The following is a 25,567-nucleotide window of genomic DNA, read 5'->3' as shown; positions in this document are numbered from 1 at the left end:
TCCACGTTTTCCATGGTAATAAGAGTAGGGCAGCTAAAAATAATGGGACTAACCAACATTTAAAAGCCCACCTATTCACCCCATGAAGTCAGTTGTACAGGCAAAAAGTTCAGAAAATCGTATTTTAATACAAAAGCATTTGCCTGTGATACAGGCTTTAGTATTCTGGGGTGCATTGTGCTACCTCAAGCATGACACCACAGCTCTGGGGCTGGGAGGCAGCACAGTACAGTGACCTAGCTTGAACGAATTATTTTAATTGCATTCTCAAAGCAGATCAGTTCCTTGATGCAGTTTTCACCATCCAACTTAACAAAACAATTGTGCTGGCTTGACAAAGCAGCAGATATCCCTCACAGCAGCAGAACAAACTGTACATTCAAGATATTGTCTGAGTTCCTTATTCATTCTTCCTCACCTCCTACAGCAGTGAAAACTATTTAACCTAGCAGGAAAGCATGGAAGAGGAAACTAATCCCTTTGGAATGACAATAAGCATACAGTAGCTGGTTCACTCCCAGGGCTCAGCTCAGTGGAAAACTACTTACAGTACAATTTGTTTACCGGAGTCACGGGGGCGATTATTAGATAAGACAAGTTCTATTCCAATTTTTTTTCCCTTTTTACAGTGAAACACATTGACCTCTGGCAAAGTTTGAACAAGCTTCTCTGCTACTAAAAAGGACTAATAATAAAGCAGTTTAACAAGTGAAAAGTTTCCTGCCAGAAAGGACAAGTTTAGCCAGCAGCTAGACTCATCTTTTGCAGTTAGAGTGCCTTCACATAAAAGGATATGCACTTATTCTCCCCAAAAATAACCAAGTTCGTGCATACTTCTAAATCGTTATAGCAGTCGTGTTTTCAATAACAGCCCGTATGTAAGCTCAATTACTCTTATATTTTGAGAATAAGAATTTAAACATTAAAACCTCTCAAATTCAAGTACCAGAAAAAAAAAAAAAAATCTATTTAAGCCAACCATTAAGACCCTGCTACAGACTTAGAGGAAAAACAGGGCTTTTATTGTAAATTTAATTACATACCACAAATGCTTTATATTTATCTAATTTTAAATGGCATCTCTTCATAGAGCACTCTAAATTCCTCAAGATAAACATACATTTGGCACAGTCTAGCAGCTGCTGACACATGCATAACAACCAACATCTTCATTAGTATCTGAAAGTGCACTACTGTAAATATTAGAATACAAAATGCCAGAACAGCAAAACACAGCAATGTCATACAGAAGCTAAACATGAAAATATTCTACCCACCTGTCCCAGTCATCATCTCCAGCTCTTCTTCTCCAAGACCTTTCTGCACCAGGCTTATCAAATTGATCAAAGTCGTCATCTGTAGGGGAAAAAAAATAAAGGCAACTACATGAAATAATCCTTATTGAAATTCAAGGAGGTTTCTGAAGCAACCACTTCAGTATGGTTTTGATTTTTCATACGATGCAACGATAATTTTTTCACTTTCTATTTTAATGAGAGAACCAGATAAATACCGACTTGTTTCAATAATTAAAAAAAAATGGTGTAAAAAAGCTCATAAAGCTCAAGTACATTGGAGACGGAGGGAATTAAGTTTGCCAGTCCTCTGCTCACCTTAGGTGCAACAAGCCTATCTGTCCACACTGAGCTCTTGCAAGAGTACTTTGAAAATGGCAGCAGACAGGGAAACAGCACAAGGCAGGGAGGTACCAGAACCCCCCAAAAAGAAGAGGGAAGTCAGGTGTAAAACACCACCAATACCTCAGCTGGGGCTTTAAAAAACCTAAAAGCAGGTCACCCTGTATACCTAAGTTTGTACGTGCCTTCCAAAACAAGACTACTGCTCCATATATTTCTCTCACCAAGTAACCTCAGTTTACTCCGCCAGGTCACAAATTATTCTTACGCAGCTTAGTTTTTAAATGACGATTTCACTATTTAAAAAGATGAAATCTTCCATTTATCTGCAATAGAAATTCAAAGTTCATCTGCTCTGCGCAGACATCCAGATGACACATCATCTGCACACTGGCAACACAACGTTCGGAACCTCAACCCTCGCTCCCCCATCTTCTGACTACAGCCCAACAGAGAAAGCAGACTAGAAATAGTGTTTTTTCAGCAATTAATGACTTGTTAAAGTCAAATAAATGGACAAATAAAAGTTATGCTCAAGACAAAGAGAAACTGTCTGCAGTTTAATGATCTCCAAATACAGGAAGCCAAACTACCCAGCCCTTCCAGCCATCCAGTCTGAATTGATGAACTCTTAGATGCCATATATCCAGTCAATCTCCTGGCTCAATATGCACTTAAATCTTTGACCAAATACAATGCCAATGATAAACAGCTTTTTTGTATTTTTAAGAGCTTTCAAAAAAAAAAAAAGCCTTCAGTTCTTTAAGCTCAGCTGCAACATCCTTTAATGAATATTCCTCGCATGCAATGACAAACCTATTCACTTCATATAAGCAAAATACAGGTGTTAGTGAGCAACTGAAAATTAAAAGGAGAGAAAGACATTAAAATTAAAATTTCTGTTTTGAAAGCTGTTGGTTTAACGATGTTGCCAGAGCTGATTTTTTTTAATCATACGTAGATACAAAAATAAGACTGCTCAATATGAATTATAATGCCATACAAGTCGTGTATGGCAACTCGCTTCTTCTGGAACAGTAGATAAAAACAATTCCCCTCCATCAGGTTCCCCTCTTACTCCCTGTAGATAATTCTGTATTTTCACAAAGCTGCTATATGTTCGCTACTTTACATGGACTAATGCCACTGAAACAAACAGTAATCTCACATTTCTCTGCGCAAACATCTACATATCCCAACCTCCCTCAATTCCTATTCCTTTTCCAACCATAGGGAGAAGCCAGACAGATACCCAAGCACTTACTATCTTCGCTTGAACACCAAATTATCCAGCCTTGTGGTCTGTAAAAAATGCCACATTACTCTCCTTACACTCAAAAACATGCTGCAGGGATTGTATTAGTGTATTGCTGTTTTAAGGGCACAAACATCCCGCCGTGTTGTTGTTCTTACAGCCGAATTGCAGTAACCACTGACTTGATGTAACCACCTCTAAAGGTGGTTTAAGGTAACGTGACTGGGTTTGCAGCAACCCAAAGCAGGAGTGTTTGCACACTAACACACCTCAAGACAACAATCACCACCTGCAAGGCAGTAACTTCTTACACTTTGCCTGCTCCTTGGCAAGAAACTGCAATTTTGCATCCCAGGCACCACTACTAGGAGTGCAGAGCAGTGTATTATAAACCAGTACAACTTGAGGATGGTATCTTAGCTCTGCCGTGACTCAATTCAGCACTAAACTCTTACACAGATGAACCTTCAGCCAGGTTTAAATCTAGACAAAGCTACAAGCCAAAACCTCATTCTCTGTTGACATTTCTCTACAGCGAAAGAAACGCTCTTCAATACAATTCACACAACTTTTCCAGTCCTGATAGTTAAGTTTCACTGCCATAAAAGTGCTTCAACTTATTACGACCAGTTAAAGAACAATACCAAAAGAGGGACCAAATTCCTGGTGTAGATCTGGACTCCTACTCAGCCAGCAACACAAACCTCCACCTTCCCTCCATCTCTTACAACATGTCCCAAATTCTCCCGTTCTGCTCTTTATTTAAGAGCAATTCCTAACAAAATCTGAAGCTGCATTACATCCCTTCAAAGCCCTTCTTACAAGCCCCCCCAGGCAGGATGCAAACAAAGGCTTCCAAAATGACTGACTGGCCTGTGTGCAGTGAGTGGGGCTCCTAAGAACCACTTCACATACGTCCCCGCCACCTCCTTGCTGCCGTCTGTCTCATCACCCACTTACAACACAAGGATCTTTGGGTCACAGGGAGAAAGCTTTTCTTTTGGGGCTTTGTATTTATTTGTTCTGTGACAGCTGACGCTGACAACAAGCATTATAAATTATGCCATTAAGCCCTTGCGCACTGACAGAGCCCAAAGCAGGCCGTACCTGTCCTTTAGAAAAGCAGGTTACAATAGTCATGCGTCTACAAAGAGCATTCAGTTCCAGCTTTGTGGTGAGAGAGCAAGCACTAAAACAGCACCGCAGGTGTAACGCCTTGGTGTCTATGTGATACCTACAAAACCTCACGGAGGCACAGGGTTTTTTTCATTTCTGAAGCTACATTTTTCTTCTGTGTAGGAAGTAACATTGGAAAATACCAGCGATCGACAATCAGCATAACATGTATGGATGTTTCTCCTTGAAGAATTCAACGTTTGTGTCACACGTGGTTAAGTGCTCAGAAAACTCATCATCAGTCAGAGCACAAAACCACTGAGAGCAACAGCCAAACACTTTTTTTTTTTAATTCTCAGTTCTACTGTGTTGGAGGTGAGAAAAGGGAAGGGGGGAAATCCATGCACATAAGCCTTTTAAGCAGGAAGATGTCCATCTTTGGATGTGAAATGTTTTGTACTTCTTCCAGTAGTACCACTGCAGCCTAGGAAGGTAGTTGTACATCACAGCTGTTGCTGAGACTTGCAGTACAATGCCTATGGCTCCTTGTTTCAGTTCAACATGGTCACCAAGATGTGCATGGATTAGCTGAGTATCACCAGGAAGATCCGAACAGGCAAGCACTAAATACACTGATCCCACCCCCCCCCCAACTTCCAGGCAACATTGTAAGGAAAAAACCAAGGCCTATCACATACCAAAAAAGCACTAGATGAACGAGGAAGCAGGAAAAACCAGTTATGCAGGAAAACAAAAGAAATAATCCAACACTTGGTTCTCCCTCACTGCAGTACTAAGAAAAACACTGTTTCAGAAGCTTCAGAAAAGTTGGAACAGAGACTGACCAATGCTGCCTGCTTTGTTAGACCCGCCTGCCTCCCCAGGCTCCGGGCAGCTGCAAACCTAAGTACAAAGAGTGCCAAACACACTCGGTTCCCTACACTAAGAAGGTTTCTGTTTGCTTTGTACTTACCCTGCTGCAGCAACAGCAGTGCTGTAAGCTGTTCTACAGCTTATTTTCTGCTTTTATGATGTATGACCAAAACTGCTTTTTGTTGGTTCTGTTTTATTTTTTTCCCCTGCTTACAAAGAACAGCTCATCCACGCTAGAAATCCACAGAATTATTTCTTCTTTGGCTATACTGATGGCAGTTTCCTGCTCTCTGGTCTCCCTTTCAATAAAATTTACGCTAATAATTTTCCATGTAAAATGGAAGCCTTAGCTACACAGTCAAGTCTCACAAGCGTAGGAGGTGAATCAGCAAGAACACTGCAGAGCAGAGCTCTTACACATCTTAAAATGGTACCAGCGTAGCCTAAAAAGGTAGTCCCACATAGCAACTGTTGCTAAGATGGAGTATTTTACTGCAATGAGATGGCCAAAACTTCTCGACTAGGAAAAACAGTTGATGACTGCACTGCTCTTGCTACAAATACACCTGCACGCTTTTTGGAACACTAACTACACCTCGTAAACCTCCTTAGCAGCTCAAGATTTTGTATTTTGGTCCACTTCAATATTTCACTACCATGAATATGGAACTTACCATTACTTTTAGGCATTGAGAAAGCATCAAAGATGTCTCCTTAACCTAAACAAGATGGAGAAAAGCTATTTCTTGCAACAATGATCCAATAGTTCAATGGAAAAAAAAAAAAGCATCACGCGCTGCTTACCCAACAGGTCTTTTAAAGTAACTATGCTGTATTGCTTCTGGGCAGAACAGAAGGGGGCTATTAAAAAGAAGGGGGAAAAAGAAATGAAAAAAGGAAAAGTCATTTACCACATGGCAAAACACTTCTCTATGCCTAGATATAACACTGAATGCAGTAATTTCATCTTGATCTATCCCATTCCCCAACATCTTATTTAAAACACTCGACAGCATTACAAGCACGAGTCCCCATATTAAGAACAGCTTTTCTTTATGCAACAGTTTTTGTACAGAGCATTTTTCTTCATATTGCACTGCAAGATGTTACCCAATACACAGGTATTGTAAAGCCCAGATTTCCAGGAACTGAGTACACCATTTAAATGCAGAGCCTAACAGCCAACGTCAGTATCTCACCATGTCATATAGAGAAATGTCTACAAGGGACAGAGATGTAACTGTTCTATTAACACCGGTAGAACAAAAACTTGTGGTAACTAATCACAACAACGTCTAGCAGTAAAAACTCAAGATAACACGAACTCCCGAACTGAAGCCTGTGATGTAAGCCAAACATTTTGAAGCAAGCTATGAATCCAGCTCACTACCGCATCATAAAAATCATATTCACTTGGACCGCTTCGTGCACAAGAAAACACATGCAGAAATACACCAGACAAACACCAACACTTTGGTTTGTGTGTTCTGGGACAGCCATCATATAGTCTTTATATTGGTAAACAATTACTCATTCAAGCCTTAAGTATTCAGTGACTAAGTGTTTGTAACAATATAGTAATTGCACAACACAGCCCTCCACTACTGTATTTCAGGGGTTCTTTCCAAATTATTCATATAGAATATTGTTTTGGTTTCTCAAAGAAATAAAGTAGAAAAATGAATTTCTACAGGAGACAAGTTGTTTTTACCTTCTTAAAAATCTGTTTCAGAGTTTGTAATGATGGAAAACAAGTCACTAACTATAAGCAAGAACAGAACTAACAACGATGTGCCACTAGGAATTGAAGTTGTCTTTGTCTTCAGTGCTTGCAAAAAATATCTTAAAGGGAAAGTAAGAAATAAAAAAGGACTTCATCTAAACACAAAAAACATTTCCAAAGCCCTCTTGGATTTGAAACTATATTTGCTTTGGAAATACGTTTTAAAAGTGTCATGGTTCCCTGCCTCACAAGCACACTGAGCAGCAAATGAAGGCCAAGAGTTTAAATGAAATCCACATGAGCTCGATTCCCAAATGGCTTTGGACACTGATGAGAAACATCTACTCTCCAGCATCTTTCATAGCCACCAAATGTTACAGTTGGAACTGAGGCTGCATAACAGCAGAGCATAATAAATGCAACACAGGACCAAACCCACTACTTATCTGGAGGTTTTTTGGGTTGAGCCTGTGACAATCACCACCTTCAGTATTCTAGACAATAAGTTGCGTAAGACCTAAGATCTGAGGTTTAGTATTTGATGCAATAAAGCATGGTTCAGTTTCGTCTTTCATTAAAACCAAGCGATGCTATGGTTATGTTTAATTTAAATGACCTTTGGTGAGATAATATTCAGAAAAAATGTAGCTCTTCGTGAAAGCTTTTCAAGGAAGCACTAAAATGTTTTAAATTGCTGTGTTTAAAAGCAAATCTGCCTGCCACAAGCTCACTCAAGTAGTATTTTTTTTTTTTTTGGCACTAGCCCTCAGCTGATACAGAAGTCCATGTATTTGTACCTCACAAACTGCGAACTGTGTAGGCCTTTGTCACTTTGGAGTCTGTGTGTGTACATTCCAATACAAATTTAAGTTATAGTGGCCAGTTGCATCAGTCCACCTAGTGAGCGCAATATCCAGAAACTCAACCATGGCCAACGCTCTACCCACTTTCATCCAGGCATAAATGTAGAATTTGTTTCCAGTCCCTGAGTGCTGCTGTCAAGTAGCCTGAAGTACAACAAATTCAATTTCATTCAGACTGCAGAATATTTACTGTCTTTAAATTGGATAGTGACCCCACGATGCAGGGGAAGCTGCTTGCTGTGCTAGCAATATTAGCTTTTTAACAATTTTTATTAACAGCAGCACAAGAGGTTTTTAACGCCACTTCATTGCTAAGAATACAACGGCCTTCAGATTAATTAAATGAAATTAAAACAATGACAGCTTGAGTTCAAACTGGAGAAATAACAGTCCCAGAGGTAGAGAAGCACCTATTCAGCTACTCTTGGTATAGGACTTCTGAGGAAAATGGGATAGACACGTATGGATGGGACCCTCTTCAGCTGTTTCTGTCTCCCACACTCTATCCCAGCTCATCAGGATTCACTCCAAAGATATCTGCACTCAAAGTTTTCTAGAGTAAAGTTCATCAGAAGCAAATCAACCAGAAAAGAAGTTACAATAGCTTTCCCTTACCTCAGTAAGGGAGGGTTCATGCTTCCCCTGGTTCATGCTGGATGGGTTCCAGTGCTATCAGACGGCAGACTATCAAGAAGTGTTCCTTGTTTTGAGGGTTTGTTGTTTAGTTCTGCTGTAACCACCTCTCACTGAGTAAGATTACTACCATCAATTTACAGCTACATTTTACACATCAAGAAAGAAATTCAGCAGCTATACAACACAGCTGGTGTATTATACGCAGATGATGTTGGACTCAACACTCAACATGTTTGCTCTGGTCCTGGTTTTACACGCAAGTTTGCATCAAGCTTGGGAATCACTGCCTTAACCGTTATCAACTGATGATTGCAACTATGAGCAACTACCAGCCCTCAGAGTTCCACATCACCACTAGCAGAGGCATCCTGAACGTACGTGTTTCGATACGGACACTCCAGAATAGGCAGCAAGTTGAATCAGGCCGCATGGCAAAGGAACTTGCGAGTTAATATGAAGTTGTGAATCACTCCCAGAGACCTCACAGGCCACCACGTGAAAACTTTCCAGTTTATGTTTGTGAAATCTATCACTGCAATAGTCTTAATCATCGTTCTTAGTATCTGGTTACAGATACAGAGGTACATATGAATACTCTGTTATTAAGAATCAAGACAGTACTTCCAAAGAACTTAAAAAAAAAAATTATAAATGACCAGTAAGCCTACACACTGTCCTACAGACAAATCACCTTCCATCCCATCAAATGTACTTAAAGTGTTCAGCAGACAAAGCCATTTTTCAGCCCTGCATCATCTCTTTACAGAAGACTTAAAATTTAATCTGTATCTTCAACGACAAAACTCTCTTACTTTGCCAACTATTACCTTGAAATTATGTCAAATTAACATTCCATTTATTCTGCACTTCTTTACCAATTGTTTGTAAGCCAATTTTTTAAAAGAAAGCTCTGTATTGCTATTATGTCGATAATTTAAAGTCTTTGCCCATTCTAAAACAAACAAACAAAAAAAACAGAAACAAGAAACCCTGAGAACTAAATTGAAAACATTAGCTCCTAAAGGTAGGACTTCAACTGACCAAAAACATTTAAGCCCAGTAATCACATATTCCTGGATTCCATTTTTTCCCCCATTTATTACCACTATTGACTTTAGATACCAGCCTCTTTCCAAGTACAGCCGTATATACCATTGTACTGTAAATGCCATTTTTTTTAGTGGGTTTTTGAAGTGTATTTAGCAACTTCCATCAGGAATTTTACTTGACTAGTCAGATTAACATAAAGTGACACCTCTGTTCTCTTCATTTAGAAAAGCATTGCACACTGATCACCCAGATTAAAACCACCACTATTTATATGGGGCAAGGATCATATTTAATTGACTGCTATTTTATTGATGAGCTCAGCATTAACTCTGAACAAACAACTGCTTGCACCCATTTAGTGCAAAAGGATCCTAATTCAGTTAGACAAAAGCAGTATTCCATCACAAAAAAATAAACTAGGAACTACAATCGCAACCCTTGGTTCAAGGCTGTCTGCTGCATACACATTTACAGAATCATCTAGGTTGGAACAGACCTCTGAGATCACCTAGTCCAACCTCTGGCCTAACACAAGTCCTCCGCTATGAAAACATGCTCACTCAACTTGCAGCATTTATAAACACAAGAATTCAAGTGCTTAGAAAGTGACATTTCCTTTAAAATACCCTTTCCTCATAGCACTAGCAAAAAACTTTCAGATATAGCACATATATGCAAAGTTTACTTCCACATCAAAAGTAACTGAACCACAGTTAATAGCACAAATACTTTTGTAAAATAACTTTAACACTACAATGTAATTAACACCATTAAGCCAACGCTCAACATCCTCAGAATATTACCAATTAGCGCTGTCCTTTCTAGCCTTCTTCCCAAAGTTTTCAATTTTGAAATTTGGGAATTTCCTCGCAACATTTACCTTCAGCAGTTGTATTTACATGCTTTGTTCACCACTGTTTGCTTAACTGGTAGCAGACTGACCACCCTGGCAAGGGATCCTGAGGACCAGCCACGCTCTTCTCTGTAACAGCTGCTGACAAGAAAAACTAACTAAAATCATCAGAAACTTTAGTACAGACAAGGAAAGATACTGTTAACCCTAACAAGCGTTTAACTAACCTGTTAGTCCTGTGAAAGGAGGACCCAGAACACCAGAAATAGATACTTTCTCTGAACTACATCTCTCCTGAAGATAGGTCACACAGGGGATCTAAGTCTTTTTTTCTTTAAAATCACTCGATCGAGTGTTTTAATTTTAAAGTCTACCTATCGCACCAACCAGAACAGCCCTAGCTTTCGCCTGTCACTCAAATACTGCAAGTAGGAGCCAAACGGAAGAGCAGTGGCGCACCCAAGAACCCTAGGACCACGCACTGATTGTGCTTTACGCGTTCCAACCGAGACGCTCTGCTTCAGGATCATCTGCGAAATAAAATTTTAGTTACTCCTTAGGTCAGAAATCAATTATTCGATCGGGACACCCGCACGGGGAGCGTAAAACCACGGTACCACTCACCTCCAAATAAACAGGAGCCTAAAACACACCCCACCCACCCACCCGGCGGTCCCGAGCCGAAAAAGGCGGCTGAAAAGCGTTCATGAGGGGGAAGGAGACGAGGGCCCCGCACCCCTCAGCACCCCTCACCCCTCCGTGAGGCGAGGCGAGGCCCGGGCCCGCCGCCACCCACCTGCGCCTCCTCCCAGGGCAGCAGCCATGGCTCCTCGCCTCACCCCGGCGGCTCCCGACACCTCCTCCGAGCCGCCCCCGGGAGCGCTGGGACGGAGAAAGGCCCCGAGGAAGGGCCCGGCCTCAGCGCCCGGCGGCCGCCCCTCGGCGCGGCCCGGCCGCAGGAGAACAACAAACTACCACAACATGGCGACCGCCGCCGCTGTCGCCGCTGCCGCGCTGCACGCCGGGACGGCGGCGGACCGGCCCCGCCCCCGCGGGGAAAGGGGGGAGGGCGGTGGGCGCAGCTGGTTGGTCAGCCCGGGCCTTGTGCGCATGCGCCTCGCTCCCTCCCCTCGGCTCAGCCGGCCGGGTGGAGGAGGTGGGAGTGCGCATGTGCAGATAGGAGGGGGAGCAGAGGGGAGGGGGCGTATAGAGGAGGGGAGAGGCAGATCGGGGAGGGGAGGGGGTGCGCATGCGCAGTGCGGGGGAGGGGCCGGGCGGTTGTCATGGCGGCAGCGGGGCGCGGAGGGCCCACAGAGCATGGGGAGGGCTGAGGGGATGCGGCTGGGCGCTGCCTTGCTCGGCTCGGTGTCCCTGCAGGCCGCCCTGCTGCCGCTGTGGCCACTCCTCTGAGGTGCCTGGGCTCGGCCTCCCCTTCCTTGGCTTCTCAGCCTGCTGCTGGCTGCGGTGCTTGGAGCTGAGAGGGCAAGCAGTGGGGTTAGGGCAGGGAGGAGAGGTGCCGCACCTCGCTCCTCACACACCTCTGTGGCACAAGGGCCTGTACAGGCTGTGTGGGGCATCGCTGAAGTGCCCTGTTCGTGTTAGGTTACACCAGTGCTTCGGTAGGCTGTAGGTTCTGCATGACACCCCGTCTTCAGCTGCCTCTTTCGCAAGGAAGAAAAATAATGAGCAACAGGATTAAAATAAACCCCAAAAGGTATAATTCCCATTATGAATGGTCTTCCATCTTCCAGGGTTTGAGTGTATAGGGAAGCTAGGCTTGGTTAAACAAGCTGATCATTTGTGTAGATCCTGCTTGCATCTACCCTCACACCTCACCTCTGTACATGTTTTTACTTTGCATGTTCAATGTCGTAACATGCTACATCCAATTTCATTGCAGGTTAAACATCCTTTTCCACCACCCTTTCTATTAAGTACTTGTTTTTCTCTTAGCTTAACCATGTGCTCCCCTTTTCTGAAGGGCTAGCGCTCCTGTGCTAACAGGGCAGATCAGTTCACCTATCCCAAAGGAAACTAACTCACCAAAAGGAGCTGTTCATTTTCTTTCCAATGGGGGAACAGAACTTGCAGCATTACCCACGCACCACGCTAAACACAGTATAAAAATGAGCCTTAGTACACAACAAACTTAGTTTATACTACTTGTGAAGAAGCCCAATCTGAACTGAAGCAATTTAATGGAGCCTCATGTAACAAGACTAGTTCAAGTAACCGGCAAAACTTTCCCAGGTGGCTAAGTCCTCATGGAAATAATTAACAATGTTAGTATTTAAATTATCAACATTATCTGATTAAACCCACGCTATGAGAATAGAGAAGTTCTCATGTCACTTTGTTCCAGGCTCCCTGCAGACTCATCTCTGCATTGCATTTGGTCTCATTTTTTAGCTTTGCTTCACAACTGTACGGCTAGAGATTTATTCTTCATATATTACTGCAAACTCACAGCCAAATTCTGACTTTAATTTAGGAAACAGACCATCAGTAGTTGCTGGTAATTTAATACGTAGTCCATCTGTCCAGCTCTGACTGCCTTACATGGAGGTAGTAAGTGAAATGCGAACACTATTATCAGTGGTAAAAACTAGGGTGATTTCAGTGGGACTGGTATTTCAGCCATCACATCTTGGTATTCATTTTTCTTTTGGGTATCTGTTTTGCAAAACAAAAGGATTTCCTGGCATGGGAGGGAGTTTTGTGATCTTTTTAAAGGCTGCATGGCAAGAATCAGCCAGTCTCAGAAGTAGATTTGTTGCAATTCACAACTATCTTGTCATAATTCTCTGTGTTCTTTCTGGCTGAGGATAGGAAATGAAATATTAAATGTCAGCAGTATGCACAGTGAGCATCTGAGTGACATTCAGATATGTAAAAGTATATTTGATAGGTATTCAATGCTCTATATTTATGCTTATTTTAATAGCTGATTTGATTTTTGTGACTATCAATCCAAATGCAAATCAAGTTACCATGTATTTCCTTGCATATGCTTAACACAGCTATTCAGTATCAAAGAGGAATAACAGGATAGTTCACTATAGCTCAGTTTGTTAGTATATAGGTCCTTAAATCATTTTGTACATCTCTGGTACCAAAAAAAAGTGTCCATTCCCAGATGTTTGATCAGCAGATGTGGAACAGGGACCCAAACTACAATGACAAAAAGAAGTATAGTGGCTCTACTCATCTTCACTCAGGGCTTTCCTCTCTGTAAATTTTCAAATTCCAGGTGCCATAATTGCTCTTAATTCTGCTTAAAAAACTCCAACTCAATACTATCTAACCTGTGCTACGAAATGCAAGTATGCCAGAGTCCTTTCTGTAATGGGGGGGTTGGCGTTCTTGCCACCTTCTGGAAGTTTTAAATCCATGAATGAAAGTGGCTTCATGTGAACTGATTGTCAGTTCATTAAATATTTCTGAAAGTTCTGCATAAAAGTTTTTGTTTGTCAGCATGTCTTCCAAAGCAGTTCCAGCTGTGATTGGGAATCCTACAGACTGTCTTGCAACAGGATTAAGTAAACAAGTGAGCCAGAACTCAAGAAACCTGTAACCCCAGCTCTGCACTGGCATGCTGCATTACTGGGGCATGTTACCTTTCATCTGCTGCATCTCATCAGAGATTTCCCTCTGAAAAATGGGGAGAACAATGCCAAATTATTTTTTTTTTCTGATTGAGATCTTCCCAATTATTTTTTGTGTCCTAACTTCTCTGTATTAAGCTGCTATTTCCACTGCAGTAGATGCTATTGGCTTTATTTACATTAGTTTGGGATTTTATTTTTTTTTTCCAAAACTCAGTAACTTATTTTTGGAATGGATGCTTTATTTTTGATCTGTTTATTTGGTTTTCACTTAAATTATTATTTTTAAATAAATAAATTATTTTATTATTTTTTTTTTGCATGCACGCTTGTGGTTAAAAAGCCATCAGTCAGAAATGTAGTAAAGCACAATTCCAAGTTTAATTCCATTAAATACTTAATATAAAGAAAGTAAGAACAATGTTATCATCAGCAAATGGCTCCTAATTCCTTAGAGAAAATATCTTTCTGGCTTATCTTTTGCCACAGTGATCTCTTCATGAGCTGTCATTCTAGTCCCACTCTGTCTGGCAAAACCAGGCTGCACATCTTGGTTTCCGTAGCGTGGCAGGATGGGTTTGTAGGGTTGGGTAGTAGTGTTCTTGTGCTGAGCCTCTCCTGCCTCTCAAAGGGGTGTCTAACTCTGAGGCACCTCTCTCTGTGTGAAGTTAAGCCTGTCTTCAGGCTCATTTTTCCAAATCAGACATTACACTGATGTTTGGTTATTTCAGCAATGTCCTTGAACGAAGCAAATATTTTGTTGCACCTGACAGGAAATTCTGCATTTAAAGTTTTCAGACAAGGGATGTGAAAGCATATTTGCTCTCTTATAGGAGCCTTCCTCGTGTAAGACCTATTGACAAAGGCAGCAGTCCTCAGAGCCTGCAGTACCTCCTCAAAGATATACACAGATGAAATAAGTCTTTTCTTTGAACATACTCTGCAGAAGGGCAAAAGCAGAGATGTAAATAGGAAGGACTTTGAAAACAAATAGATGTCTTCATGAAGGAGAATAGTATGAGGATTAAAACAATGAAAATATAAGAAAAAAACGTTGTGATAAATTTTGAACAGAAATCATTTTAAGTGTATCATATCCTGCAAACTAACCCTAGTTTCGGAACTGCAGTCGGTGTTCATGTAGATCATCTTTTGTTATCACTGCAATTTTCACTGTTTTCTTTCCCCCTTGTTGTTACTTATTCACCCACTTGTTGCAGCTTGTCTACCTTGTTGACTGCGATCTACTTGACGCATCTTATTTTGGTTACGATTTCTTCAGAGCAACATGACCCAAGGACTGCTGAAACAGCTGCTAGGGAGGAGAATAGGAGGCCTTCTGTGCTGAGAAATGGTCTAAACAAGCGATGTGTCTGTCAAGTGTATTATTAATGTGTATTGTGTGGAGTCCCTGGAAAGCTGGTCAGCCACCGAAGATCCAAATCTCAACAGAATGAATGCACTGTTGAAGTAGGCTGTAAAATATATAAATTATTACCAGCACCAACCCAGGCTGAAGGACATAAATTACAGTCTGGGCTTGATAGCAGCAGCCAGCGAGCAAGGCGAAGGGGAGTGAAGTAATACTGGCCTCTAGATATCCAAGAAGCACAGCCACAAATTTAACTCAGCGTGACATTTGTGTCACATGCATCCCTTGGCTGATTCCCTGTGAACCAAAGGGGAAGGTGCAGCAGGACATCTGCAGCCGCAGGGAGGTTTAGGCTGTAGCTCTGGGTTGTGGGTATTGCTTTGGACATCAGTTTTTGCAATATTTAGTGATCTAGACAAAAGAAATCAAGAAACTACAGAGGAACCTAGGTGTGAAATGTATTATAGAATGTTACTTGTATTTTTTTTTTCAGTTTGGACCCCTAAAGTCTTACTGACTAAGCCTTTGCCTTGTTTCATCAGAAGCCATCTGGTGTCAGGGGCAGCAGGTGAATCAGTGTAGCCGACACATGTAAGGCAGTCCTTCCTCACAAGAATGACTCAGAATAAAGTGTAAAATGCCTAAAATGTCCCATTCTTAGGCAAGAGAGCTGTACCCCATGATAAACTCATCAGGATAAGTGAAGGTTATAAGTGTTTCTTGAGGTTTCCTGACAAGGTGCCAATGTAAGGCATCATTGGCCCTGCCCAAATGCTGAGTTTTGGGAAGGACTTTCTTTTTCCAGACACAAGCTGGCCTACATCACTCCTGGGTAAGGAGTGAAAAGACAAATGATGACTCCATGCAAACCTCAAAGCATCACAAAAGTGTTAGTGGCCCAGGATCTTGTGGCCCATACCTGTGATCAAAGCCCTGTGCTGTCTGGAGCCCCTTTGAACTTAGAGACATTCTGCATAGGTACCAAATGTTAGCTCTAATACGTGAACTTCCAGATCACAGCTTATGTTCCTAAAAACTCCTCATACCAGAAGGCTATAATCCTGTTAAGGGCCTCCGGGAGCTACTGCAATGCAAATAATAGTAGCAATAATTAGCTCTGCTTTAATTGATACTGTGTATTCCTCAAATGTCAATGAAAATTTACTTTGCTAAGCCAACAATTTCTCCCCTGGAACTCTACTGGCTTTTCTAGAATTACACAGGGGGTGAATTTGGATCATTGTTGGTTCCTGGCATAAATTATCAGCTGTTGATTCTTTGCCCTTTAAAACTTGGCAAGCATACAGGAAGAGTTTGCCAGACATGCAAGAACTGGGTCTATGCATTTATGGGGAAATCCTTAGGGACTACACATAGAAAGGAGTACAATTTGCTAGAAGTACCCAGCTGTGAAATCCAAGCACTCCTGAATATGACTCTAGCAACTCACAGTGTATTTAGACCGCCCTTGATACCAGGTTCCTGGAAGCGGTTTTGTTGCCCTCAGATTTATAAAAGGCTACTCCAAGTTTACAGAGTAGCCCTAACAGGTTTGACTGGCATAATCTAGAGATGTTTCATGGTTACTCCTTTTTATCCCAGTAGCAAGTTACTCCCATGGCCAGGAGTTGTCTCTGCTTAACATCGACAGTGTAGTTCTGAGCATATCATTGGCAGAAATAAGTAAAGATAACACACTTCAAAGCTATTGTCATCTTCGGTATGAACAAGATCCACGTCTTGATCTTTGTCTTGCTGAGCACCCAAGAATTTCATGTCCCATCCTTCGTGGACAGACATCAGTGTCATAGCACTGCTTCAGCTGCATGCTCAGGCACTCCTCAGGGATTCTTCCCAAGGGAAAGATAAATGTTCTCCAGCTCTACCTGTCTAAACATTAGATGCCTCATTTTACTTTAAATGGGCTAAGTGGTGAATCTTAGCTATGGGAGATTTGTCTTGATGAAAGAGAAGGGAAAAAAATCCCAGTCACATAGTCTATATTTTGATTGGGATGAGTAAAACTAAAGGCAGTAGCTGATCTCAGGTCTGAAATTTGCCATATTTACCAGGAAAATACTCCTGGCTTGCAGATCTTCAATCCTTATTGCAGGGCCAAAACATTTTTGTGTTGCTGGGCCTAATGGGTAATGGTTTTAGGCTATAATAGAGTCCTTCAGAGGCTCATAGGTACAATATACCTCATTTTATGGATTATCCATATGTACAAAGTTGTTGTTGCCAATGAAGCTCATGAACAGATCATCCTAGCAAGTTACCAATAAGCCAATTACTGAAATGAAGCATTGCATGTATTAGACTTCTTTATGCAAATGTTTGTCTGTGTGGAAATTTGGACTGGGTTTAGTATTCAGCAAGACCTTGCCAGTGTGAACTCTGGTGATAGCTGCTATAGCTGTTATTGACCACTTTCCTTTTTTCACGGCCATATGCGTGGATGTAAATGCATCAAGTGACCTGAACCTTAACGAGTAAAAGGATGGTCAGGATTTAGACCTTATCATGTGTTTTTCTGCTAGAGTTTGTTCCACAGGTTTCAGAAGATCTTCTGACGTTAAATTTGGTTATACCTTATTTCTGTTTCAGTGATCTATGGTATCAGTATTTTATTTGGGCTAAAATCCACAAGTCTTTCACATTCAACTTACAAGGAAATTACACAGACAGAATTAGGCCCTACATATCAAATCAGTTTCGTCCTGGGACCTCAGTTTATCTAGCTGATCCAACAGATTTATTTATCACAGCCTGTCCAAACTAAGCTGGGCACCTTTTCTGTAATGAGTTCCTTGCTGCCAGGAGCAGGTTATGGAACATGACCCATTTCAGCATGCTGTGGTACAGGGAACCGATAGAGATGCATTAGCCAATGTAGGCACAGTTGGAAGTGCTATCTTGTATAACAAATTATTGACTTCATTGTACATAGTACCAGGATTTAATTAAGCGATAAGGCCCATCATAGCGGTCCTTTATCTAGCAGATAAGGATTTACCAAGCTTACCCAAGAGGTCTTTATCTGAAAGATAAGAAAAAGGTACATAAGGTTCCTTCCCCTGTTTCTAAATCGTTAATTGAAAAGACCTTCTTTTCAAGTTCTAGGTTGTTGTCTTTTCTTCATAGCTTAGTATTAAAGATTCAAATGTACTTGTACAAGGGAGGCTGGAGCAGGAAAGAATATTACCTGTGGCCTTCACAGGGTGAAATTAATAGGATTTATATAGTGTTTTTTTATTCACGGTGTACCAGCTCAAAGCTCAATTGGAAATTTAGCCTCTGATCTGCAGGAGATTTTCCAGTGACTTTGTGATGTCATGGACACAAAAGAAATTAATTCATTGCTGATTTCAGAGCACTACAATTATGATTATGTTGTAAAGTTTAGAAAAAATGAGGGTTGCACGAGAGAAGAAAATGGGGAAGAGAGTCTTTTAATTTCAAGACAGTTCTTTCAATGGTCATGTTGTCAGCTCAGCTGAATGATGCCAAGATCTGTGGTCTTTCACTTTTGTTACTTGAAGACATAATAAGCAGGAAACAAAGAAATTAATGCTAATAAAAACACCGGACACTTTTAAATAAGAAAAATTCAGTGGAAAACACATAGTCATACTAGTGCTGACGCTCGGTGGGTAAGAACACAGAGGAAATGCCAGACAAAAAAAAGAGAAGGTTTATACGACAAAGACACCTAAGGACTACTGCATGGTTGAAAACAGAACAGGATCTTTGGACTTATCAGATTTAACGCCTAATGTCACAGACACTTTTTTATAATCCTTTCATAAACTTTTTTTTTTTTTTTTTAGAAGTATCAAGGCTGTTACCTCCCCCTCCCTTCCAGGAATGCTATGGTGCAACATCCTTATACTCAGTTACGTGAGATCTTCCAGTTTACAGTGTGACTGCATCCCAGGCCAATCCGTCCTTGTTAGCTGTTACGTGCTGACATTATCTCTTAGCATAAGTGGCATTTCTTCCTTCCCATCCCAAGAAGAGCATGGAGAGCAGTCAGCCTTTACTCTGTGTCGGAATCCAAGCTGCCCTCGTATGGGTCTGTGGGTCCATAAAGTGACAAACATGAATTGTCTCTGTACCACTTCAGGGACCTGGGAGGTACCAGGCTCACTGTTTATTCCATGTCAAGTTGCTTTGTGAGTGCTCTGTGAAATTCTCCTGAATTTCCAAGTGTCCAAAAACCAGAGCTGCCAGATACTGGAAATCCAGTAGGTTACTGCCCAAAGCAGTTGTCTACCACATAAATTGATAGTGTTGGCAGCTCTGCTTGTGAAAGACTCCCTGTTCCCAGATTGTATTAATCATCCTGCCCTGCACCTGTTCCAGCTTGAATTCTTCATGCTTGAACAAGGGCAGTAAAGCAGGGTCTGAAGGGATCAGATTGTATTAGAAGTGCTTGGAGCAATTCAAGCCAGGACCAAGTACCAGTTATAATGAGACCCTCCAGGTTACACGAGAGGCAAATTGCCTAGGCGGTGAGTGGGAGTTTGTGGGGCTGCTCTGAGTCTGTTTGTTCAGTAAGCAGGGGATTTCATTTCCATTGTTGACAATCTGACACCGTTTATGGGCAATTGATTCACTTTTTTAAAAGTATCTAGCACAGAAGCAATAAGTGAGTGGAAAGGTGTGAATTAAAATGTGTACACAGCTAAAGACGATTACTCAGATATTTGCTTAGACTCGAAATCCCAGCTGCGAAGCCGGGATTATTCTCTCTTGCTCCAACTACTCTTCGGTAATTGCTTTGTGAGCAATTTTTCTACCGTGTCTTTTTATTTATTTAGTTGCAACTTTGAAAACTGATTGAGCTTTCTGCCTTGGAGAAAGCGATAAGCATGGTCCCTCACCTTTCTGTACCCCATACAGAGTTGCCTCACTTTCGTGTAGCCTCTCATGCCTGCTAGCCTCTGAACCGGGTCTCCGATGGCTCGTAGTGCAGAGCAGCCAACAGAACTGCATCAACTAGCTTCAGCAGAATAACTTTCCCACCACATACTTCATGCTTATTTCACTCAGAAAAGATTTTATCTGAGCGCTGCTCGCGGGCTCTCTGCTGTCCTGTTCCTTTCCAACACCAGGCGAACAGAACCAACCCCCTTTATTTATATGTATTTCGACACAGAAATATTTTCCTTCATGCATTTGAATGGTATATTCAGATAAACAGGGATTTTTATTCCTCCAAATCGCACTCCAGTGGGAGCTGCCCCAGTCAGAAATGTTTGCGCTCTCTCTCTCTCTGTGTAGTTGTTCCATTAGAGTAGTGTGAAAGCTACAACTGTGTGTCCACTGTCATTCTGTATTAGAATTCAGGGGTAAGGTAATGATATGCAAGCTTGATCCTTCTGTAATACTTTCCTTGGAAGTACAGTTCTGCCTTTTCTGCTGTCAGCCTGCATTTAGAGTGCAGAGAGTGCTGCATGACTTGAAAGCAGCAGTAGGCAATTCCCAGTCTAAGCCTTAGACATTTCCATATTTATGCTCACTTCAGTGGAGTAAATATGCTATGAATAAATCCTATTATGTTTGAAACTGTACTTACAGTATAATAAAAACACACAGTACGGTTGTGCAATCTCAAGTTTTCTTTCAGTGTCAATTTGGGAATATATTTACTAAATTATGTATTGTTAACACGGTATTCAACTTCCAGCAGCTGTTAGAATGTCTTGTATAATATAAGGAAATAATGAGGGAAAAAATCCTTTACTCTTTAAACAAGAGTTGAAGGAAAAACACTGGCTGCAATTACTTCTAAAAACAGTTCTGCAGAAAATGGCCAGTCCGTAAGGGCTGACTCCATAGCTGTTAATTTTGTTATTACTGCTTCCAAAGCTGGGTGCATATGAATGTGCCATCTAATGCAAGGGAATTTTTCAAAGGACATTGACAGGCATTGCAGATACAATGCCATGAGGTTCAAAGTGACACAACTGTACGTTGGTGCTGTGTTCCAGGGAGAAAAATCATTTGACTCCATATCTGCCAAATTTTCTAGGAGTTTCTTTCCTGGAAAAGATATCTATCTGATGCTTGGGTATACACTGTCCCCTCAGTGGTTACTTCAACGTTATGCTAAGATGAGTGAGTGAACTGTATTAGAAGAGAGGTCATGATTTTTGCCCAGAGGAGCTGTGGCTGCCCCATCCCTGGCAGTGCCCAAGGCCAGGCTGGATGGGGCTGGGGGCAGCCTGGGCTGCTGGGAGGGGTCCCTGCCCATGGCAGGGAGCTGGGATTAGATGATCTTTAAGGTCCCTTCCAACCCAAACCACTCTGTGATTCCATGATTCCATGATTCCACAATTCCATGACTCCATGATTCTATGATTCTATGATTCTTGCTCCTAAAGCCCCAACCAACACGCCTGGTTTCTGTTCTTAGTCTTGCTGCTGACCTCCTGGGTGACATCCCTCAAGACACAACACCTCCCTGTTCTTCCAGTTCCTTCCCATCTTTGGGTGTGTTGTTAACTCTTTGTGGAATTATTATTCATAGGAATTTTAAACACTTTCATCATTTCAAAGCAACATTTTTTTGTTTGGTTTTGGTTTGCTTTGTTTTGTTTCATTTTTGGTTTGTGCAAATCTTTATCACCAGTCATACACCATACCACCAAGAGGAGTCCAAAAGAAACCAACAGGCTGTTCTCTCTAGAAGGTTCTGTATTAGTCCTGCATTGCTTTGGATATCTCTCTGCTTTTAAGGCTTAACCTTAAATCTGCTGAAGCAGGAAAAAACAAAATACATTATCTCAGCACAGACCTGCGAAGAACCTTTCAATAAAGCTGAAGAGAAAGTCTTATTCCTTCTGCTAGACAGTGTATGAAGGCTAGCCATCTTAATTAGAATATTTATAATATTTTCCACAGAGTGTTTTACACCATCGATCTAGGCTCAAGCTTTCACTTTTCAAAGATCACCAGTATTGCAGAGGGAACTTCCAGGCTGAGCAGAGCCTCAGAGTAGCTGAAAGTGCAGCAGTCCTGTGCATGTCCTTGCACTACAGGTTATGAGGAGTCTCCTATGGAGAATCTAAAGAAAGGAAAAGATGCTCAAAAGAATTATGAGTAAAGAAGGTAAAATAATAATAATAATAATATTAATAATAATAATAATAATAGTAATAATAATAGTAATAAAGAAGTATAAAAACTGCAGTGATATGTTAGTTCCAGCTAAGCACAACAGAACTCAAACCATAGATAGCCCTGTCAGGTTGCTGATGGTAACAGGTTTTGCTGGACACAGAGGTCTGAGTTGTGTATTCTGTAACTTCTACCCAGCAGAGGAAAGATAAGAATATCAATTAAATGCATGGATATTTGTCATTGAGAGAAGTACGTTATTCCTAACATTGAGGGAAGAATATATATATATATATATATAAAGTGCCAAGGACTGAGCATTGAGAGAATGTGTGCGCATAAGTGACAGAATAGTTCTTGCTGTCAGATACATCAGTTTATCACCAGAACTTCAGTCCAACTGAAATGACACCACAGTAAACAGCTACAGCAAAAGCGAGGACACAAAGTCTGATGGAACAACACCAGCAAGATCTATCTCCAAGCAGCACAAGGAAAAACCGAGTCAAAAAAGTAGACACATGATAAAGTGAAGATGTAAATGTGAAAGAAGCAGAAATCTATCAGAAGACCAAGGCCTAATCAGAGAGTGCAAGTGCAACATGCTTTAGCTCTCGCCCCCAAAGCTAAAACAGAACCTTCTCATCTCTAGCTGAAAAAAGAAGAGGCGCATCACTGCACAAGGGGCCAGGTCACAACATGCAAAGGCTTAGTTGTGCCCTGGTGTGAAAGTAAATGAGAAATAATACGAGTCTTTCTCCTCAGAAAACAGTGTGTGTTGGGCAGTGCAGGCCCCAGCTTTTTGCTGGTGCTTTGATGGAGGCAACTCCTGAGAATGGACCGGAGGAGCTCCGTGAGATGGTGGGCTCGGGTCCCTAACCCTCTGGGAATTGGAGGTGCTGGTGTCACCTCCAGTGCGTGCACAGAAAACCTCACAAGATGAGGGGACCCCTCTTTCTCAGGGATTCTTTCCTTCTCTCTGCCTCCAGAATGGTTCATGTTGAGAAGATGTAGTCCGACCAAGTGGCTAGGCAAGGGCTGAGGGGAAGGCAGGTGGTCAGCTGTAGAGGCTCATCTCCTTATCCTCTCCAAAATGAGAGAGATGGCCATTATTTACTGTTTCACCCTGCTACGACTTGTGCTTATCTCAGAAGAGTACCTCTCAGAAATGCTGAAATGGCTGTGCTTACTTTAGGTCATAAAGCACAAAACTCACTTTACTATGTAGAGTCAACATGCTGAGACACTGAATATTTCAACTTTCTTAATTACCCCTCTGTTGCTTTGTAATCCTCAGGACAGTTCTTTTAAGTATGCTGGTTGTCTTGCATTGTACATTGACATTGTGAGGTGTTTGAGGTAGGGACAGTCTCAAAGGCTAAGAAAATACAGATCCACTTCTTGATAAGAGTCTCCAGGCGCACTGAAATACAAGATGCCTCATCAGAGCATCACTCTGGTCAAAGCTTGAAGGTTAAGAATCAGGATGCACTTTTAATCTGAGCAGCTACTAGAAAAAGTAGCTCAAGAAACAGAAGAAATATCTTGTTTACTGTCTATCATTAAAGTCTGGGTCAAATCTGTTTAAGTTATAAATAGTTGTCTTCCAATTCATTGTAGCTTTGGTGTAGGGAAAATAGAAATTTCCATCTATTAGGCATCAATACTTTCTGGAAGTACCGAAATTTTGAAACAGTCACAGACCATTTATTCAGTAAGCAAAATCTCATACTGGTTACATAAGATCATTATTTTAAAATAAACAAACAAACAAACAAAAGCAACAAAAACAAAACAAAACAAAACAAAACAAAACAAAACAAAACAAAACAAAACAAAACAAAACAAAACAAAATAAAATAAAATAAAATAAAATAAAATAAATAAAAACAAGAGAACAGTCCTGCATCACAGCCTTATACAATACCATGGAATCATTCCTCCTCTCTTTAGGACGTTAGGTTTCCTTTCTATGGCAAATCAAACATAAGTCTCCTGAAGGCCCTTGCTCCACAGTTCACAGACTAATGGCAATTTTTCCCAGACTTGAAGGACCCTAAAACAGTTGTTGTGGTTATCTACTGGGGGGATAGCAAGATACTTTCAAGCCTGTAACAAATATACTTATGGATTGGCTCTGTTCAGATTACAGTCAGTAGGAATTTTGCTATTGTTTTCAGTGAACATAGCCCTGAGATCTTTAAAAGTGTGAAGACCTCAGGTGAGTTTTCTTTTTAGAAAAATGGGAATTAGTGTGCACAGAAAACTTTTGTACAAACTACAATAACTTGACAGATCTTCTGCTGAGGATAGAGTGCACCAGAGCAAACCAATATGTCTTAATTAATAATCCTGTCTACTCAGTACAACTGCAGTAATACTAATCATTTCCTGAGAAGCTCTGGAAGAGTCTTGGCTGAATACAAAGGCTTTTTTTTTTTTTCGCCTACTAGTTGATTTGCTCTTTCAGAATCAAATTACTGTAGTGTTTTGAAGATAAATAAAAACTACTAATGAATATGTATGTGTTTCCTGATGTAGAGTATGTCAGTGAATATTCTAGGACAGTTTTATAGTCTGCAATGAACGTGCTCCTTTGAAGTTTTACTGATGTAAGAATGCAGTCATTATGTTTGGGTCACACATCAGTTTACTGATTTAGTTAGACAAAGAAACTAAGCTTAGACAAAATATTTCGAGACAGGAATGCTTTCAACCTCAAACAGCAAAATACCTTGAAAATTCTTTTAAATAGCTGCAAGACAGTTAAAAAATATTTTAAGAGTATGGAACAAGCTTCATTTTTACCTGTTAGGTAAGCAAACACACACATTTCTCATCTGCTTAAAGAAGAAAAAGGAATGAGTTAAGAGCCACTGGAGGATTAGAGGTGTCCATATGGAGACTGTATGACTATACTATGCAGCACCTGCTGTCCAGCATGCTGACTTCATGCCATGCCATACAGGGAGAGCAGTGGTAGCTGGGACCTGGGGGGACAAATACCCATACCTTGCACCCCTGGGCAGTCCTAGGGCAGGAGCAGAGCTGGCTGTGTGCTGTTTGGTCAGTGGCTGTTCATGTGGTCTGCTATCAGATTCGCAGCTGCGGTAACATGCTTTGACTCGACTTTGGTGGGAAGCCAAGGTGGGGGAAATGAAGTCTTCAGCTTTCCTTCAAAAGTAGGAGAAAAAATGAAGTGTTCAACACTTAACATTAGATTTCCATTTTCTTTGTGTTATTTTTAATATTCCAGTGTTAATCAAAAGGCTTACCTATAGCATCATCCCATTTCATGAGGTGCTGCACAAGCTCGGGGTAAGGCAGTTCCTGTCCTAACGAAATGACAATCTGACGGGTAAAACAGAGAAGATGGGAAAGGAAGTAATGGCCTAAAGTGGCAATGTTGCTTGCTTCAGATTATAAGAAGTGTGATGTCACCTCCAATATAACTCAAAC

At 41.2% G+C, this 25,567-nt stretch overlaps 1 protein-coding gene across 6 annotated transcripts in view; it reads right to left on the bottom strand.

Annotated features, from left to right (window-relative positions):
- RBM33 (RNA binding motif protein 33) overlaps positions 1–11,022 on the bottom strand; it is a 99,270-nt gene extending 88,248 nt beyond the window's left edge. For 5 of the 6 annotated variants that reach the window (XM_080581454.1, XM_080581456.1, XM_080581455.1 and 2 more), the window contains exons 1-2: positions 10,803–11,019; positions 1,278–1,356 (exon numbers count right to left, since the gene is read on the bottom strand). In XM_080581454.1, the coding sequence (XP_080437580.1) occupies positions 1,278–1,356; positions 10,803–10,830 (107 nt within the window). In that variant the 5' untranslated portion in view covers positions 10,831–11,019. Of the gene's footprint in view, positions 1–1,277; positions 1,357–10,802 lie in introns of all 6 variants that reach the window. The other variant, XM_080581457.1, reaches the window with a different exon arrangement.
- Positions 11,023–25,567: the final 14,545 nt, after the last annotated feature.

The sequence above is a fragment of the Anser brachyrhynchus genome, assembly GCF_964034855.1.
Source record: "Anser brachyrhynchus genome assembly, chromosome: 2".
NCBI lineage: Eukaryota > Metazoa > Chordata > Aves > Anseriformes > Anatidae > Anser > Anser brachyrhynchus.
This window is presented reverse-complemented; position numbering and strand designations above follow the sequence as displayed.